Source organism: Danio rerio, chromosome 4, assembly GCF_049306965.1.
Source record: "Danio rerio strain Tuebingen ecotype United States chromosome 4, GRCz12tu, whole genome shotgun sequence".
In the NCBI taxonomy this organism is placed as follows: Eukaryota; Metazoa; Chordata; class Actinopteri; order Cypriniformes; family Danionidae; genus Danio; species Danio rerio.
Window position 1 is genome coordinate 33205182 of NC_133179.1, and position 19835 is coordinate 33225016.

At 36.4% G+C, this 19835-nt stretch overlaps 1 protein-coding gene across 1 annotated transcript; it reads left to right on the plus strand.

Annotated features, from left to right (window-relative positions):
• Nucleotides 1-7894: 7894 nt before the first annotated feature.
• Nucleotides 7895-18404, plus strand: LOC137490880 (uncharacterized). The gene is made up of 3 exons (XM_068219871.2): nt 7895-7947; nt 10394-10553; nt 15320-18404. The coding sequence occupies exons 2-3, from the start codon at nt 10469-10471 to the stop codon at nt 16102-16104; spliced, it is 870 nt and encodes a 289-aa protein (XP_068075972.2). The 5' UTR covers nt 7895-7947; nt 10394-10468; the 3' UTR covers nt 16105-18404.
• Nucleotides 18405-19835: the final 1431 nt, after the last annotated feature.

The following is a 19835-nucleotide window of genomic DNA, read 5'->3' on the forward strand; positions in this document are numbered from 1 at the left end:
CAAGGTATTGCCTTTCTGTGTTGGCACGACAGTAATGTGACTCAACAACAGGAAATGAACTGATGTGTGCCTTTACCTCCTCTTTCTGATTTGCATCCATGCATTTTTTTTTTTTGGATGCTTCCCCCTTTGATCGGGTTTTGGCATTTTCAGATTTTTTTTCATGTGTACACTGGTTTCTGTCTAATGACAAGAGTGCCCAGATAAAACAGCTTACAGACTCTCACTTTTTTTACCCCTTAAGTTTAGATAGTACCTAAATGAGTTGGTACGCTTTCTTTGTGGTTCATCACAAGTATGCCTTTTTGTTTTGTTGCAGTCTGTAGTCATGGCTATAAAGTCATATTTTCTGTTTTGACTCAATTCGTAGAACTCTGTTTCAGCTGGGGTAACTTTTTTGCACATTTGAATTTACACGACAGTACAGTTCTTCAAAGTTCTCACATGTTTGGCTGAAGCCATTTTATTTGTAAAGTTGACATGTTCCTTGCCCTCCTGATTAAGTTTCTTGCGGGTAGAATCTTTCCATTTTGAAGGATTGGCAACCCGTCTCCTGCCTCTTCTTTTCTGATTAGTCCCCAGCTCTCCAGTTTGTGGACTGGCAGGTGTGGTCTCTGCTTTGTCTGATAAGAGCCATGGCCCTAATGCTGCTCCTTCTGCTGCCTCTACCTGATCACCTGCCTGGAGAAAAAAACATAAAAAACACAACTTAAGTTACATCTAATGTTTAAATACACAATAAATTTTAATAGACAAGCAGTAAATTCTGAAAAAAATCCTATAAGTAGCTTCTTACTTTTGTAGATAAAACTAATTCTTACTTTCTGTTGGTCTCTGTCTTGGTATCTCTAGACTGCTTGCTTGTCTCTCCGTCTCTGAAAGTTCAATTTCACGTTGCTCTTCTACCACACTGCTCCTTTGCTCTTTTGCCTCAGTTGTTCCCCCTGTCTCTGAAGATGTTTTTTTTTTCATATTTTCTTTGTCTGTTGCTCTTTTTCTCTTTGCTGTTCTCCTGGTGTTTTATATAATTTGTATCATTACTTGTTGTTACCACAAAAATAGAAAAAAAAAATAAATAAATAGTGTCTAGCTTGGTACCACTGACTAGTTGCCATTAAATTGTACCATTGAGCCTCTCCACCAGCTCGTTAGTCTGAGGGTGGTATGAAGCACAGAGACTCCTCTTAATTCCAAGTATCTGGCAGACTTCAGTGTTGATCTAAAGTTGTATATAAACAGTTTATTAGTTTAGTAATCTTTGTTGACTGCACAAAGTGTCTGTGCATTTAATATAAAATAAATGGAATCAGAATTATTAGCCCTCCTGAATTATTAGCCCTTGAATTATTACCCCCCCCCCCCCAATATACAGAAATATTGTCATTATTAAACTTATAATTTTATCTTTGCCATGATGACAGCACATATTTAAAAAATTAACAAGATACTAGTATTCATATTAAAATACAATTCCAAGAAATAACTAGGTTAATTAAGTTAACTAGGCACGTGTTAGGACTGCGTTGTTTTGTGTTTCTGTGTGTTTGATTTGATTTCTAGATTGGGGGCGTGCTTTCAGCACACCTGATGCAGGTCAGCGCCATTATTTAAACCCCAGCAGAGAGTTGGTCCAGACCGCTGTCCATTCACTTGGCCAAAGCTGCGCATCAATTTGGGCATTAGGCTGTTTTGCATCCATACACCATTTCTGACAACATTTACCACATTCGTTCACTTGCATTTCACACTGAACATACTGATATATTGATTATATTATTTCAACAGTGTTAAATTTTTCTTTTGATTATACTTAGCCGTGTTGTCTCCCTCACTATGTTACATGCCTGAGTGGTTTGTTCTGTAGACTACATGAATGAAATATTTTGAAAAATTCCTTGAGGAAAAAAATCTAATAATTTTGACTTTTAATTGAACATTTGGATCCTTCAAAGAATCCAAATGCTTAGCGTTGACACTCCATTCCTTGATCTGTTAAAATCCGTTTGGGGACTTCAAGCTGATATATAAATTTGAGAGGATTGTGCTACTTCTGCTGCACATTTGGTTTTGAGCGGATATGCCTGAGCCCATTTTGTGCAATAGTCTATGAAGACTAAAATATACTGATTTTGCTGGTCCGTTTTCACCCGCTTCCCTAACAAATCTACTCCAACAAGCTCAAAAAGAACCTTGGTCTGTCAAACCAAACAAAAACAGAAGGTTAGCATTGATTTTTAACATTTGGACTGTAATAGGACATTTTGTTAGATGTATGCAAAATGTTACATGGGTAGTTCACCCAAAATGATAATTACCTCACCATTTGTTTTCAGTCATTTGTTTTTTCCAAATATCTTCCTTTAACAGAATAAAGGAATGCAAATGTGTTTTAGGCAAGTGAAGGGTGTATAAAAGATGGCAGAATGTTCAATTATGGGTGAAATATCGCTTTAATACAAATCTTACATTTGTACTGTTGTCAAAAGTTTAATGCCAGTGTTCTGAAGGAGCAAGGGAGAAATTCAACAAAGTTTATTTCAACCAAAGGAAGACAAAACTCCTGTTCTAGAGTTCATGAGAAAGAGTCACTCATTTGTAACAGATTTAACACAGGCAGTCAAAATACAGGGCCTTCTCCTGGTAGATGGTGGCAGGTCGAACACAAAGGTTCCTCATCAAAACAGTTGAATATAATAGAACAGACCTCAGGCAGGAGATTGGATGGATTGGCTTTACTCAAGCACAGACTGTGGGCAGAGTAGAGGTGAGCCAAAGCACAGTGGAACAAACAGGTAGAGACAGAGCACGACGAGACGAAGTTCACAAGATTCAACAAACTTGGATACAGGTAGGACAAGTAGCTTAGAAAGCTTACTGACACCAACCAAATTTTAAGCACAGAACGTGGGAGAAGGGGAGATAGAATAGCCAAATAATCAGGGAGAGCAGGTGAGAGCAATGGGGACAGAGAAACAAGGGAATTGGTAACAGGTGTAACTGCGCACAAATAAACAGACACAAGAGGGAGACAAAGAAAGCACAAAAACCCTGACAATTAAACTGGCTGTTTCTCAATTCCAAGAACGCAGAGAACGGACTTGTGTTTTTGTGGAGATCGGTCTTGCCAGGTGTCCTAAGAAAAACGAACTCAGGAGACCGCAAGGGCAGAGAATGCGTCATTTGAGAAATGGGATGCTGCGTTCTTCCTGATGGTCACGTGACCTTCACGAGTTTTAAATGGAAATTATTTAAACATTACAGCACTCATACAACGATTTATTGTTTTTCCCCTCTTCAAAATATATACTTTGCATAAAAAAAAACATTATAAATATACTCTGCAGAATATAAATAAAACAAATTTTAATACGAATTTCAGCAAACAAACAACCCTTAATGTGTTTATTCCTGTATTAAGATGTCCATGGTAATGTTTACTTTCACCGTTTCATTTAGGGAAACTCCTGAGGTAAATAAGTGATATCTCTGAACTTTAATAATAAATCTAAATAAAATGCCGCGCTTCCCACCTCCAGTCGCAATGACTTCTGGGACTTCCAGAGCGAGTTCGGTGCTCAAGTCTGCATCGGTGCATCCTCGATATCAAGATCACATCCGGGAAGTTTCATGCGTCCTCTGTACTTGCGGTCTTGAGTATTGGAACTGAACTTAGGCAGCTGATGATGACGTTGCATGAGAACACGAGGACGCAAGACCGCTGAGGAACGCATATTGAGAAACAGCCAATGTTAGAAACATGGATTTAGTACCTTGATTGGAATATAATCTGGTTCATGTTTTAGATCTCTCTAGCTTTTTTGGCAAACAGTGCACTGTGAAACCTCAAACAATGATAATATGAATTAAGTTAAAAATAATGCAACTTTTTGATTTCATAAATTCATTGAACTGAAGTATTCATAAAGTGCATTAGCTTACCCATTTCTCATTGTCTTCTGACATGCCAGGCCAGTAAAATCTTTAAGAAATCGCATCTCTTGTCTTAAGTTGCCCACAATGTGCACCAATGTTGCTTGCATGAAATTCTTTGAAAAGTTGGTCAGCCTCCTCTATGCTACACACAACTTTACATTTTGTCTCTTTATCAGAGCCCTTTTTCTGATGTAATATAAAACGTCATGTGCAGAAAATATATATTTTAAAACATATATCTAAACCCAGCTCTTACTCCTATACAGGAGTAAAATGGTTTCTCAAATATATGTGACCCTGGGCCACAAAGCCTAAATGTTGTAGAGGTTGGGCAAAATATACATTGTACAGATCAAAATTATAGATTCTTTTCTTTAGGAGAAAAAGATTAGGAAAAGATTGTTTTCCATTGAGATGTTTTATTTGTAATTACACGTCATATATGAAATCTCTTTTATATTGTAATAGTTGTATCTCAGCTAAATATCGTCCAATCATTTTACATGCAGCACACACTGCAGACAGTTCTTATATTTATCTTTAAGTTATGCCAATTTCCTTACCTGCCATAGTGAAGTTTGATGCTCTCCTAATTATGCAATATCGCTGGTGTTTATCAGCATTTTTGGGGGTATTCACCCAAAAGAAGGTAGGCCCTAAGCTCAGCTAGGAAATTAGGATCCATGATGTGCTGTGGTAACTTGCAAATCATCCTATACCGTGCTCATCAAGGAAGTTACTTCTCAGTGTTATCAGTGGATTATAAGCACATGAGTAAACCTGATGTGCATTTATTCAATGTATTCTTGATGTAATATGAAGCCTTAAGCTGCGGTCACTCTGGGCTTTTCCTCCCATAGATTTCCATTTATACTCATGCGAATGCGTCAGCTTTGTGAACTCTGACCTGCGAAATTGCATCACTTTACTGCGTGAGACTGATCGAGGATCAAAACATGACCTCTGTAGACAGAAATTTAAAACATTAAGCAATTGCTCACTTTTTAAATGTCTAATCATCGAGTTTAATCCCGCTCCTTTTCGCAACGCCGCACAACAGAATTTCACAAGCTCAAACTCTAGTGTGACCGCAGTTCAAGCTACAGTCACACAAATGGAGCCGCCCTCCACTCTTTCTGTAACAAGCTACAAGTCGATTATGTAACTTCACTTACATAACTTAATCTTACTTATTAAAAAAACAATGATTCTTTAGCTTTTCTTAGAATATAGCATAAGGTGGATATATAGTGTTGTGCGAAAAAATGCACATTCTAGCCAAAGCTAAGAGTCTCAGAATCTTAATAAAAATCTTTTAATCAATCTTTGTATAGATTATTCTATATATTTATGATGTATATATATATATATATATATAATTTTTAAAATTAATTTAAGATGTTTGACAATGTTAAGATGAATATGTTGCATTTTGGCATGGTTTTTGACTTATTTATGAACTATTTATGGACATAAAACTAAATAAAAAATATCGCGGATTTGAAAATATTGTGTTCACTAAGCTCAGGTAATATTTTTATGTACAAAAAGTGTGAATGAACTTTACTGTTGATGTCTTAAATCAGGGGTCACTAATCTCGGTCCTGGAGGGCCGGTGTTCCTGCTGGATTTAGCTCCAACTTGCCTCAACACACCTGCCTGGATGTTTCAAGTATACCTAGCAAGACCTTGATTAGCTTGTTCAGGTGTGTTTGATTAAGGTTGGAGCTAAAATCTGCAAGACACCGGCCCTCCAGGAACAAGTTTGGTGTCTTAAATAATAATGTCAAATAACCAACATTTTTTAAAATGGATATATCTCACTTTGTAATTAAACTCTTCATATGTTACTTTTTACAACCCGCAAAGTATCGCGTAAGTACAGTGAAATAACGGTGTACTTCAGTGTACGTATGGTATTAGTAAAATGAACGTACGTGTAGGTATAAGAGAACAAACTGTAATGCTTGGGTAATAAGGGGGTAACAACCAGACTCAACACGGAAAGTACCTCGTAAGTATATTAAAGAGCATATTGTAGGTTAAAAAACTGTTTCAAAAAAAGGTAAAATCATTTGTGAAAGTACTCTATATACCATAAAATACCATATTAAAATGTTTTATGAAGTGCAAGAGCACAAATTTAAAGAAAATGTGTCTGTTTTCCCACTTCCGCTTTTTTTTCTAACCACCCCGGTGACGTCAGAAGCGGGACTTATCTGACAGACGCGCGCTGTATACAGTGGAGCAGAGGAGCTAATGGCAGAAATGGTTGTTAGTTTTGCCGTAATTTATCATCATCATGCTATATTATTGTGTTTATGGGAACTGCACAAACTCCAGCCTGTCAACAGATCAAGTCCAAAAGTTTCCTGTCGCTATTTTGGTTCGTGAAATGGGATGAATCCGATAAGACTTATAGCTGACGCGAACGGCGAAAAACACTCCTGGATCAGTCGGAGAAGCAGCTCGATGAAAATGAGAGCTGTACACGGTACAGTCTACTGTATAAGTTTTGTGAGATGGTTTGCAGTTCACTATCCAGGGGTCTGCAAATGTGGCTGGGTTTTCTGTATTATGTTATATCATAAATCATACGGTGAATTTTAAAATGATTAACTGAGGACGTGGGTGGTGAGTGGGAGATGACCAGCTAAAACCAGCTTGACCAGCCTAGCAGGCTGGGAGCCCAGCCAAAACCAGCTATGTCCAGCTTAAACCAGGCTGGTCAAGCTGGTTTTAGCTGGTCATTTTCCAGCCTGACCAGCTAAGACCAGGCTGGAAATGGCTGGAAACCAGCCTGGAAGTGGCCAAAACCCCTCTAAAACCAGCCTGGTTGACCAGCTAAAACCAGCCAACCAGCCTAGGCTGGTTTAAGCTGGATTTTTTAGCAGGGGTATATTTTAAAAAAATCTAGTTCCTACTTTACTCTTACACACATTGTCTCACTGGGGTGTCTAACCTACAATATGCTCTTTAATCTTGACAACATTCAGTTTCAAACACAATATGAGGAAAAAAAGCAAACATAAGTGTAGATAGTTACTGTGTGCACAGCAGATGTTTTCACCTCCTCTGAAGAAAAGCAAATTGGGCACGAGGATGCCAATGAGTACATCAGAGGGGTCTTAAAGGGGCATTTACCACATCATGACAGGGTGGACAAAAATTTCAAGGACTCGTGCACAATGATTAATATAATATTATGAAAATAAAATAAAAGTTATTAAAATGATTTTGTTAAACAATCTGTTAAAGACAAAGAGAAAATTTCTAAATCTTTTTAATTTAATCTAATTTACCAACATTTAAACTTACTGAAGTTGTCTAAGCAGTGTGTGGACATGGCAAAATCACATCCATTCAATGAAAGAATGACGCAAAAATGTACAAAAACATATTTCAAAACACTGATAATTCTACCTGCATGTGTGTAAAGGTTTAACCAATTATATCAAAACATCAGTTTCTTTATTGCACATTATTTCCATATAATACTGTTCAATCATGGGACATCAAAGGCACTTTTTAGTGATAATGACCAAGCTACTGAAATTAAAACATGAAGTAGTAATGGGTACTTTTATACTTAAAGGGCACCTATTTTACCCATTTTCAGCATTTAATATAAGTTTGTGTCTCTAGAATGTGTCTGTAAAGTGTCAGCTCAAAACACCCATCAGTTTATTTGTTATACCTTTTAGATTTTCTGCTTTACACACTTAGTCTTAGTGAATTAAACAAGTTTTTTAAAATTGTCTTAAAAATGTTTAGAGTAAAGGTTTTGATCAACTCCAAATACTGAATGTGTGTGTGTGAGTGTGAGAGAGAGAGAGAGAGAGAGAGAGAGAGAGAGGGAGAGAAAGTGGAAAACGAGCGAGAAATGTATCAAGAAGTCATGACTGCAACAGCAAGTAGCAAAAAAAGCAAAAAAAAAAAGAAAAGACTTTTATTTTGGCGTGATGTGACGTCATAAGTCTGCGCCGCTCTTGCCCTGGACTCAGCTGGAGAAAGGTTTGTTTTAAAGCGTTTACACTTATATTAAGCGATTGATTAAAGTTTTAGGCTTTTTTCATCTGATGCTAAATTATGCTGTTAATGCATAATGCTGCTGGTGACAACATTATTTGAACACTTTATACTATGTAGTATTTTACTCACAGTAATGAGGGCTATTGTTTGAATAAACTAAATAAACAGAAACCGTGTGTAATAGGTGTTTTAATGAAGGTTTAATTGATTAAATAGCATGATGTCATTCCATTCTAAATATACATAACTATGTATGAGAAACGGAGTACTAGTTTTAATCAGCTCATTCTTTATAGCAGTGGTTCCCAACCTTTTTCTTTGGGGACCCCCCCTATGAACATATACAAACATTATATATTGTATGTGTGTGTTTGTGTAATATTAATATATAATATGTATAGAAAATATAAATTAATCAGTTTTAACTTGTCTTGGCCTTCAATAAAACCAAAATTTAGGTAGGCTTTGTCATACTGTCTAATCTTTTTCTTCGCCTCTGAAGAATCACTGCATTTACTTTTCTCTGCCATTTTTGTTTTGCTTTGCCTTTACAAGAAGTTGGACAAGCACATTGCGCAAGTGAATAAAATGTAAAAAATTTTTTAAAGTTATTTATTTTAATTATTTTCACTATTATGTTGTAATTTTAAGCATGTGTTTTGATTTATTTATTTATTTATTTTGGTACTTAAAAATACATATATAATAGTAGGGCTGCTCGATTTTGGGAAAAATCATAATCACGATTATTTTGGTCATAATTGTAATCATGATTATTCAAAACGATTATCAGTTAAAGTCAAAATTGTTAGCGCTCCTGAGAATTTTTTTTAAAATAAATATTTCCCAAATTATGTTTAACAGAACAAGGAATTTTAACAGTATTTCCTATAATATTTTTTTTCTTCTAGGCTTATTTGTTTTATTTTAGCTAGAATATAAGCAGGTTTAAATATTTTGAGATTTTGACATTTTAAGATCAAAATTATTAGCCCCCTTAAGCAATATATATATTTGATTGTCAGCAGAAGAATATACTGTTATACAATGACTTGCCTTATTACTCTAATTAAGCCTTTGAACTGCACTTTAATCTGAATGCTTGTATTTTGAAAAATATCTAGTAAAATATTATGTACTGTCATCATAGCAAATATAAAAGAAATCAGTTATTAGAAACGAGATATCAAAACTATTATGTTCAGAAATAAGTAAAAAAAAACTTCTTTTCATGAAACAGAAATTGGGCAGGAAAAGTTAATATTTAGCTAATATTCATGAGGGCTAATAATTCTGACTTCAAGTGTATACATACAGTTATTTTCCACCCTGCAAAGAAAAAAGAAATAAATACAATAGAATAAAAATATGAAACAAACTGTGCTTTAAGCATCTTCACTGTAAGAAAAACACTTTAGCTGCAAAAGTCTTCAGTCAAGAGCAGAGAAAGATTTTCTCGTTATGTTTGATTAATGATAATAAAAACAACCGGCAGCAGGAATATTTCCCGCTCTCTCTTTAATGGTTTCTCGTTCACGTCTTTTGATTCTCAACTCGTTTGTTTATTACACAAATGAGGGTTAATATAAATAATCACTAAACACCGCGTTTTGACACCTATTTGACCATTAAAGTGCTAACGTTAAGATGACTTTAGATGTCTGCGCTCCTCTGCTCGTCTCAGTTTGCGAATGAGAGCGAATGCTGACCGGCCGCATGCTTCTGGCTGCGTGTGCGTGCTGCACACACACAAAAGCACGCGCTCTTTCGCGCTTTTAAGAGCAATACGTGTACAACTGGAAAGTGGGCGGTATATGATGCAATAATCGTTTATCTTGATTAATGCTTTTTTATAATCGTTTGAAATCGAAATCGAATTGTTGATTAATTGTACAGCCCTATTTAATAGTGGAGCATTTTTATGCCTTTTTCTACCTCAACACTTATCCTCTCCCGCGCCCCCCTTGTAAACTCTGGCGCCACCCTTAGGGGGGCGCGGACCCCAGGTTGGGAACCACTGCTTTATAGCTCTGACTATAGAGGTAAAGTTGGTTTTATATTCACACATTCGTTCATTTATAAGTCTCTATATAGTTCACCATGTTACTTTCAATATTCGATTTGAATTAGCATGCAAGTATAACTTCTAAACAACATTGTTTATTGGACTGTAAACAATGCTGTACTTTGATAGTCATTGGCTGCTAATATGATTTTGCTATTTAGAGTTTGCAAATAATACTTTCATGAAGTTATATTATTAAGAGAAAAGTCTGAATGTGCGAATATAAAACCAACTTTACCTTTATGCTTGGACATACCTGATTACTTATTTGTAACTGTTGAAGCAAGTGTTGAATAGAAGATATTTTATTTCTGTTCATTGTTTTATTTATTTTAAACAGGACATTTTTATTGTTTTGTTCAGTTTAAACAGGATAAAGTGTCCAAACACAGAGAAAAAAATCCTGCTGAAGCGACTGATCTCCACACTGTTATAAAGATGGCGTTTATTAAAGAGGAGAGTGAAGATGTGAAGATTGAAGAAACATTCACAGTCAAACAGGAAGATCTGCAGGAACAAACAGGTTGGTTTTCATTCTCAAACACCAACTCAGTCATATAGAGGTAAAGTTGGTTTTATATTCGCACATTCATTCATTTAGAAGTCTCTATATTGTTTACCATGTTAATCAAGCTCTTATGGACCGTTACCACTGAGTGGTTCGGTTTGGTACGCTTTTATGGCCGTTTCCACTGTCAAAAGGCGTACCGAACCAAACCGTACCGTACCACTTTTTTGGAACCCTTTCGAAAGGGTCCCAAACACTAAGGCCATACTCACACTAGGTACAGTTGCCTCGAACCGGGCCAAAGCACGCTTGTCCCCCCTCCCGTCTGCCCCGACGGCCCACACTCACACCACAAACGGGCCTGGGCATGCTTACGTCATCACTTCTGCGCTGTTCAGTGAGAAGCGCTCTCTCAGCAGCACAGTAGAGATTTCTCTAGTTATATTGTTTCAGTCATTTGATATGCAGTGACATGCAGTCAAATATTTCGCCAAACAGTCCTTAGGGATGCGGTGACACGCAGTCAGATATTTCGCCGAACAGATCCGCCACTTTTGGCGCTCATAAACAATCATAAAGCTCTCGTGCTGCAGGAATGAGGAGGTCTGCTGAAGGCGCGCAGCTGTCGTGCAGGAGTTCTTGTCTTTAATAAACTACGGCAGTTTGCGTTCACTGAACAGTAAGAATGATTAATAAATCCATATGAAACAGCCCCTTAAAAGTCACATCTCCCTTTCAGTTTTGGGGTTTGGCACGTTTTGCACTCACACACAAGCGTACCGTGCCAAAGCCCAAGTGATCCGCGCTCAGGCCCACCTCTTCCAACCGGGCCAGGGCCGGCCAAGTGAACCGTGCTTGAGCCCGATTCAGCGCACTCACACTTCTCAAACGATCCGGGAAACGGGCCTGGGCACGGTACGGATGGCATAGTGTGAGTAGGCCCTAAAAGGCAGACCTAGACGTGCAGCTGAACGTTATTGGTTTACAGAGATACGTCATTCGTAGACACAAAAAGCCAGAATGTAGACAAAGAACCCGCCATGTTTGAAATACACAGCGAGAGATTACTGCGGAATTATATACATATGCAGCCATGGTCGATCCGGGCTCAAACAAACCCTGTCGTCATCTTGATAAACAGCCACAAAGCCATGGAGAAGAGCAGATTTACCCTGTGCCGCATAGTTTTTTACGAGCTAGTCTGAAGCCCGAGTGGTTTCGCTTTCTTCCTTGTGCTCGCCGCGCGTCTCTATCTGAAATAACAAACTTATTGAGCTGATAATAATATATGCGCTTGATTATTGTCAAGCTTTGGAAACCCGATCCTGTGAGAAGCTGACAAACGCGGGACACATTCTGTGACACATTCAGAAAGAAAAGGACAAACGCGGGAGTGGAGTGCGGAAAAAAGGCGAAGCCAAGGAGCATGTTATTTCTTCAGCAAACGTGAACAAACTGCCTTGTCTTAATCTTTATTATCACCTTTTGAACTAATATTAACTGGGAATGATGGATAGACTCTCTAAAAGAGGCTTCATGTGTGGCTGAAGATTACAGACACAGATGAGAGGTTTTCACTGACTGTAGGCTATACTTTGTGTTGTATTGAACCTAATTAAGGACGAAATGTCTGCTTTGTGTAGTTCTTCTGTAGTTGGTAACATATCGGAGACTGTAAGGGGCTGTATGTGTTCTTATATCTTCATTTATTTATTTACTTTATATAATTACAGACGTTACAGTAGGCTATTTCGCACTGTCATTGATCTGCAGTTATAATCAACTAATGTTCATAGAAAAGTTAGTAATAAACATTTATACACAAGTATTTGTGTGTAAAGTATCTGTATCAAGCCTGATAAAGGTGACCCGTACCCGAATTATCTTTCTCATGACTGACTCCACTCTGATTGCCAGCACTTTAGCCATGATTTTATACAGCAGAGTAAGCTGATCGGACGATAAGATTCGCATTTAAGTGGATCCTTAACCTTTTGAAGAAGTACTGTAATAACAGCCGATGTCATGAAGGGGGAAGTGATTCCGAAACAAGAGCTTTAGTGAATACCTTGCACAACAGGGGTGTTAACTTTGCAGAAAACTTCTTATAAAACTCAGCCGGGAAGCCATCAGGGCCTGGTGCTTTTCTGATTTTTTTAATTTTTTTTATTGTATTTTCAAATTCAGAAGGTGTTAAAATTCCTTCTTTTGTCAACTGATCTGAATCACAGAGGGATGGTAATTCTAAATAATTAAAAAAGCTCTCAATATGTTCAATTTAGTTTACCTCATAGCTTTAAAGAGTTTTATAGAAGTTTTTAAATTGATCACTAATACCCAGTTGTTCAGTAATAATACTGCCATCATCCTTACTAACTGCTGCTATAACACCAGCTGCTGAGGATTGTTTCAGTTGCTAACACAATAACCTGCCAGCTCATTCACCATGTTCATAATGAATCTGGCGTGATCTTATGTGGAGATCCTCAAGGAGTCATTCCGCTTGCAGAATAAGTATTTTCTTATGAAGCTCTTCAGAAGATGATGTTGAGTGTAGCTGATCAATTGTATTATTTTTTAAGATGCCATTGTCCATCGCCGATGGCCGACAAACTTCACGATGCTGAGCCGGCATCACGATCCATCGTCCCACCCCACATTTATATTGATATATAACTTATTATTTGCATGTCATCTTCATAGCAATAACAGTCTTTTCATGAGCTGTGTTAAATGTTACATATAGCTGCCGCTTGCACGGCTGACAGCATCGTGAGGATTAAATGAAGGATTATACAATACCTCTCGCGCTTAAATGTGTAGATTCAGTGCCAAACACTGTTACCTGCAGACTTGAAGCCACTAGAAGTCTTTTATCCACTCTTGGAAAAGTTTAAATGGTGGATTAACATTCAGAACATGATCACTAATAAGATGCGCCGTTATTAATAACTTTAGGTAAATCTGTCTGTTATTTTCATTTTCTCATCTTTAGCGCTTCACATTTTCGCAGTTGTAGCTCCTATAATCTGAAGGCAGAAGGCATTGACAGAGTGATTGACAGCTGATATTAACCAATGATTTGCATTCAGTTGTAGAGCAGTGAGCCAATAAGAAGAGCACAAAGGCGGGGCAAGCATTGCAGGCTTTTTTACTTTAAGATCACATAACAACTGTTTTAATCTGTTCCTGGTGCTGCGTTTGGCGTTTTTAGGTGCAAAGATGCATTCTGCATAAATGTCTCCTAAATCTGCGCACGCGGTGAGGATTTTACAGTGAAAACAATGAAACTCTCCTCCACCAGCTGTGGGAAAAGCCCTTGTAACGACACAGATCACTGTGCCATGCCCGTAGGCAGGGCGTTTCGGGTTGTTCGAACGAACCACCCCCCATGGCCAAAAGGTGCAGAATTTGTCCTTTTAATTGTTTTATGTAATTTAATTTAATATTATATAGTATACATTATATATATTTATATTCTAAATATATATTGTAATAAAGTGTAATTTTATATAACTTTGGCCAGTAATTGGAATCCCATTGAGCCTCAAAGCCACAATAAAGTGATGCGAGTCTTGTGACATAACTTACTGAGTGGTAACACTTGAATCTTTGATGCGACATCCTCCTGTGATACCTTACGCTTTTGCTCTCCTGTTCTGGGTTACAGATTATCTCTTGTCATCTGCTTTTATTTGCAGTCACAGAAGCTCTCGTTTCCCTTTTTTCCTGTTTATACCACATCATTCCCCTTCATGTTTGTCAGTATGTTGTCGATCATTTGTGTGTATATTATTTTGTTACTCACCCTGTATGTTTCTAAGACCGCTATTGAGTAAGTGTCTGGTTGTTTTTTCCTACGGCACTTCCTCAGCGCTCACCCGACCGGGTGTTTACTTTGACTTTTGCTTTTTCCAAGACTCGCTTCTCAATAAAGACTTGCATTTGAGCTCACTCTTTTTTTAATAACTCGTGACACAAGTATTTTCTTTCTCATTTGTGTTTAAAGGTCTTTAGATTTTGGCATGATGTCTAGCTTTGAGGCTTTTTTTGGTCAACTTCACTTTGTCAGACAGGTCCTATTTAGGTGATTTCTTGATTGCGAACATGTGTGGTTGTAATCAGGTCTGGGTGTGGCTAGAGAACTTGAAGCCGGTGTGATAAATTAAAGTTTTTCTAATGGGAATTTTTTTTTACACAAGGCTGTGTAGTTCAGTATTTTGTCTTCCTTTAATTAATAAAAACAGTTGAGTCTGAAACAGTTAAGTGTTAGATTTCTGCATTGCATTTGTTACATACAGATTACTTACCTCTAGAACATTTGTCATTTAAAGGTGCAGATTTAAAGCTTTATGCAGATATTATACATGTGTCATATATGTCTGAGGCAAATATTCTCAGATGTTCAGCTGTTTTTTTCTAACAGGTTTACCAGTCAGGCACAGAATGAAAAAGCATTCCCTATCGGCTTTACAAGTTTTACAAAAACAAATTGTTTTGTTGTGATTACGAATATATACAAATAGAAACTGGCCATTTACAGCTTTAAAATTTATGTCTCATCAATTTGACCAAAAATGATCCTGGGATCAATCAAAAAAGAATCCACTTAAATGTGTATGTGTGTAATGGACACCAGGAGGGTAATATGACAGGATCAATCTAAATATGATCTTTACATTTAATGTGCATCAAAATTAAGATTTGTGAAGCCAATGTTTTTAGTGCCTTTTCACTGAGTTTTAATGATTTACTAAAAAGTAAACTTATTTTCATTTCAGACCTAATTAAAGACTACGAGGAGAGTAAAGAGGAGGAACATCATGTCAAAATTGAGGACAAAACTCATTTAGAGACTGATGGTATTGTAAAAGTGAGAGACAAGAGTTGTTTTACCTGCACTCAGTGTGGAAAGAGTTTGGCAAACAAAAGCAAACTAAAGACTCACATGAGGATTCACACTGGAGAGAAACCATTCTCATGCACTCAGTGTGGGAAGAGTTTCAGCCACTCATCATACCTTAATCTACACATGATGATCCACACTGGAGAGAAACCATTAACATGCCCTCAGTGTGGGAAGAGTTTTAGCAAATCATCGTCGCTTTATAGACACATGAGGATCCACACCGGAGAAAAACCATTCACTTGCACTAAGTGTGGGAAGAGTTTCTGCGATTCATCATACGTTAAAAAACACCTGAGGATCCACACCGGAGAAAAACCATTCACTTGCACTCAGTGTGGGAAGAGTTTCAGCCACTCATCATCCCTTAATCTACACATGAGGATCCACACTGAAGAGAAACCATGCACATGCAATCAGTGTGGGAAGAGTTTTAGCCAATCATCATCCCTTAAAAACCACATGAAGATTCACACTGGTGTGAGAGAGCATATGTGCTTGGAGTGTGAGAAGACTTTTATTACAGCTGTAGAATTGAAACGGCACCAGAGGATTCACACTGGAGAAAAACCGTACAAGTGTTCACACTGCAGTAAGAGATTTACTCACTCAGGATCCCTGAAAAGACATCAAAGGATTCACACTGGAGATAAACTGTAGACATGATCAGTGTGTACTAGGGTTGGGTACCGAAACCGTACCTTGGCAACCGGTATGTACCGGTATTAAATCAGTGTATGAATTTCGGTGCTTAATAGGGCTGTGCAATTAATCGAAAATCCGATTTCGATTATGGTTTCTAACGATTATGAAAAACCATTAATCGAGATAAACAATTATTCCATTATTTACCGCCCCCTGTCCAGTTGTCTACACTTGTTGCTCTTAAAAGCGCGAAAGACCGCATGCTTTTGTGTGTGCGGCCTGCGGCTCGCAGACAGTCAAAAGCATGCGGTCTGCACTTGGTCTCATTCGCACATTGTGACGAGCAGAGAGCACACACATCTAAAGTCATTAACGTGAGCGCTTTAATGTTCAAATAAGTGTCAAAACGCGGTGTTTAGTGATTATTCATATTAACCCTCATTTTGTAATAAACAAACGAGATGAGGAGGATCAAAAGACACGCTAAAGCGAAACCATTAAAGTGACAGAGCACAGCTGGCGCCTGTTTTATTATGATTAATAAAACAACGAGAAAATCCCTCTTTGCTCTTGAATGAAGAATTTTGTAGCTAAAGTGTTTGTCTTACGGTGAAGATGCTAAAAGCACAGTTTGTTTCATATTTTTTATTTTATTGTATTTATTTCTCTTTCCTTTGCAGGGAGGAAAACAATATATGCAGTTGAAGTCAGAATTATTAGCCCTCCTGAATTTTAGCAACCCTTTCCCCCCCAATTTCTGTTTAATGGAAAGAAGTTTTCTGAACATAATAGTTTTAATAATTAATTTCTAATAACAAATTAATTTTATCTTTGCTATGATGACAGCTCATAATATTTTAGTAGATATTTTTTTAAATACAAACATTAAAATTCAAAGTGTGATTCAAAAGCTTAATTAAGGTAATTAGGCAAGTCATTATATAACAGTACTTTCTTCTGCAGACAATCAAAAATATATATTGCCTAAAGGGGCTAATAATATTGACCTTAAAAGAGGTTTCAAAATATTTAAATTTGCTTTTATTCTTGCCAAAACAAAACAAATAAGCCTTTCTCCAGAAGAAAAATATTAGAGGAAATAATGTTATTCCTTGCTCTGTTAAACATAATTTAGGAAATATTTATTTAAAAAAATTCTCAGGAGTACTATAATCGTTTGGAATAATCGTGATTACAATTATGACCAAAATAATCGTGATTATTATTTTTCCCAAAATCGAGCAGCCCTAGTGCTTAGTTTCGGTGCTGCGGCATGGACGTGAGTGGTGCATGAAAAAAGGCAAATATAGGCATTGTCACAGCATCACTAAACATTTAATTCTAAACACCTTTGAGGAATACGGACAGGCAATATCAGGCAATTGTTATTGTCGCTAGGGAACAGATGCATGCAACGCGCAGAGAACAGCGCATTCAGCCTGGAGACAGTGGTTTTCGGTGAGCGAGAGCGACACTCTTCAGATCAACACGTGATCACGTTCATCCAATTTGCTTAAACTAAGCATTCTAAAGTGTTTTTTACAAGCAAGGATTCTTACACAGCAACTGTCTTTACAAAAGTGCGTGTAAGGGGGAAACATGTCAAACTTAATGACACATGTAGAACAGATGTAACACATTGATCAAATGTAGTTTTCAGTCACTATCATGTAAGTCATAATCAACTCGTTTAGTTTTGACTTCGTTTCATTTTTGATTTCCGTCTTGAACACATGATTTATTTACAACACATTTTTAAACATAATAGTTTAACTTTTCTAATATCTAACGCTACTTTTTTTATGCTGACAATCAGTGCAGAACATTTTACTAGATATTTTGCAAGACAGTTGTATTCAACAAAGTCCCTTTAAGTATTTTATAGTGTTTTATTCAGATTAAAGTGTAATTTAGACTTAATCAGTTAACTACGAAAGTTAAAATAATTAGTCAAATTATTTTGTAACTGATTCGTTGTGTAAATCAAAAATATACAGTAAATATTTCTTAAGGAGGCTAATGATACTGACCTTATTTTTATTTATTTTTTATTTAAAACGGCTTTTATTCATGAAGTAAACAATAAGAAATACGACTTATTATGACTCCAGAATAATTATGTTTAATGAAACACTGTAAAAATTTTTCAGAAACATTATTTTAAATGAATGTTAGGACAAAATAAATTGACTTCAACTGTAGGCCTGTTAAAGTTGAGAGGTGCAACAATGTGCCTTGATGTACTTGAATGTTAGAAATGTGTTCTCCTACACCAATACAATGTTACTTGTCGAATAAATGAACAAGGAAGATTATTTTGGGTTTAAGTTATTTAATTATCTAGTTTATGAAGACTGCAGAGTGATGCATAAAAACAAATGACTTTGAATAATGTTTTAAGTATTTTGTGATGTATATATATATATATATATATATATATATATATATATATATATATATATATATTTGTTAAAATGTGCTCCTAAAAGTACATGGCCCCTGCCTGCCCCCCACAGGTTAATAGTAAGCTAATGTAATTGCATAATGCAAATCTTAAATTCATGCTAACCAACAAATGATCAAAGGAAATGTATTAATGTAATACAATATGAACTGATATTTACTTTAAACTGTAATTATATTGTTCTATTAAAATGATTTATAAAAAATATTTTGTCAAATAAAATATTTTTGAAGAGTCGTCCACCATCATTTTGTGGCTAAAAAGTATCAATTCAGGCACCGTTTTGGCACCGGTATCGTTTTAAAAGTATCAGTTTAGCACCGGTATCAGAAAAAAAAAAATGATACCCAACCCTAGTGTCTACAGAGTTTCACTCATTCGGGGCAGCTTAAGAAACACATGGGATGGTTTCCGGTATGGTGTCAACACATGTAGCAGCATAGAAAGAGTGCTCCCATACACACTGATATTAATCCTCCTTTTTACATCATATATGATAACCTAAACCATATTTAAATAACATGAAGTGCAGTAGGCACAGCAAGGAAGGGTTTTTTAGAAAAGGAAGGCTTTCCCCTCACATTAAGAAGTTATTTAAGACTTCAAGGTTTGGAGATCTTTTTCGTAATGTTTTTTATGTTGTTCAAGATATTCATGTTTGTGTTTTTCATGTTCCGGTCACTGTGATCTTCGCAATAACATCTGATTATAGTATATGCAAAAACAGAAATATAGAGTAATTACTTTGAATATTAATAGGTTACTAAATCCAATTAAAAGAAGCAAACTTGTGGCTAAAATTAAAAGAGAAAACCAACAGATAATCTTCTGGCAAGAGACACATCTTTCTGATACAGAACATAAGAAATGAGATAAAATGGGAAGGTTTTCTTTTCATAATGGTCGTAAATGAGGAGTAATGACATTAATCTCAGATAAAATCAACTTCAAATTAATTTCTAAGATTACTGATAAAGAAGGGGGATATAACGTAATTAAAGAAACTATCGACCAATACAAAGTTACATTAGTTAGTATATATAGACCACCTGAAAAAGACAAAGCATTTCTCAAATAAATATTAAGTGTTATAGCCAAGAAGGCATCAGGTATTTTGATCTGTTGGGGAGACTGGAATGTACAACTTCAGCCTAAATTGGACTCATCGTCTAATAAGCAAATTAGTCAAGAAACTAGACAAATAAGATATTTGATGAAATAATTAGGCTCGATAGATGTATGAAGAGACATATACCCTCTTAAAAAAGAATATACTTTCTTC

Bases quoted from the DNA above. Each gene is read 5' to 3' on its own strand.
- LOC137490880 (XM_068219871.2), top strand. From the start codon at position 10,469: ATGGCGTTTATTAAAGAGGAGAGTGAAGATGTGAAGATTGAAGAAACA. The intron at 10,554-15,319 runs GTTGGTTTTCAT...TTTTCATTTCAG, and splicing joins AGATCTGCAGGAACAAACAG to ACCTAATTAAAGACTACGAG.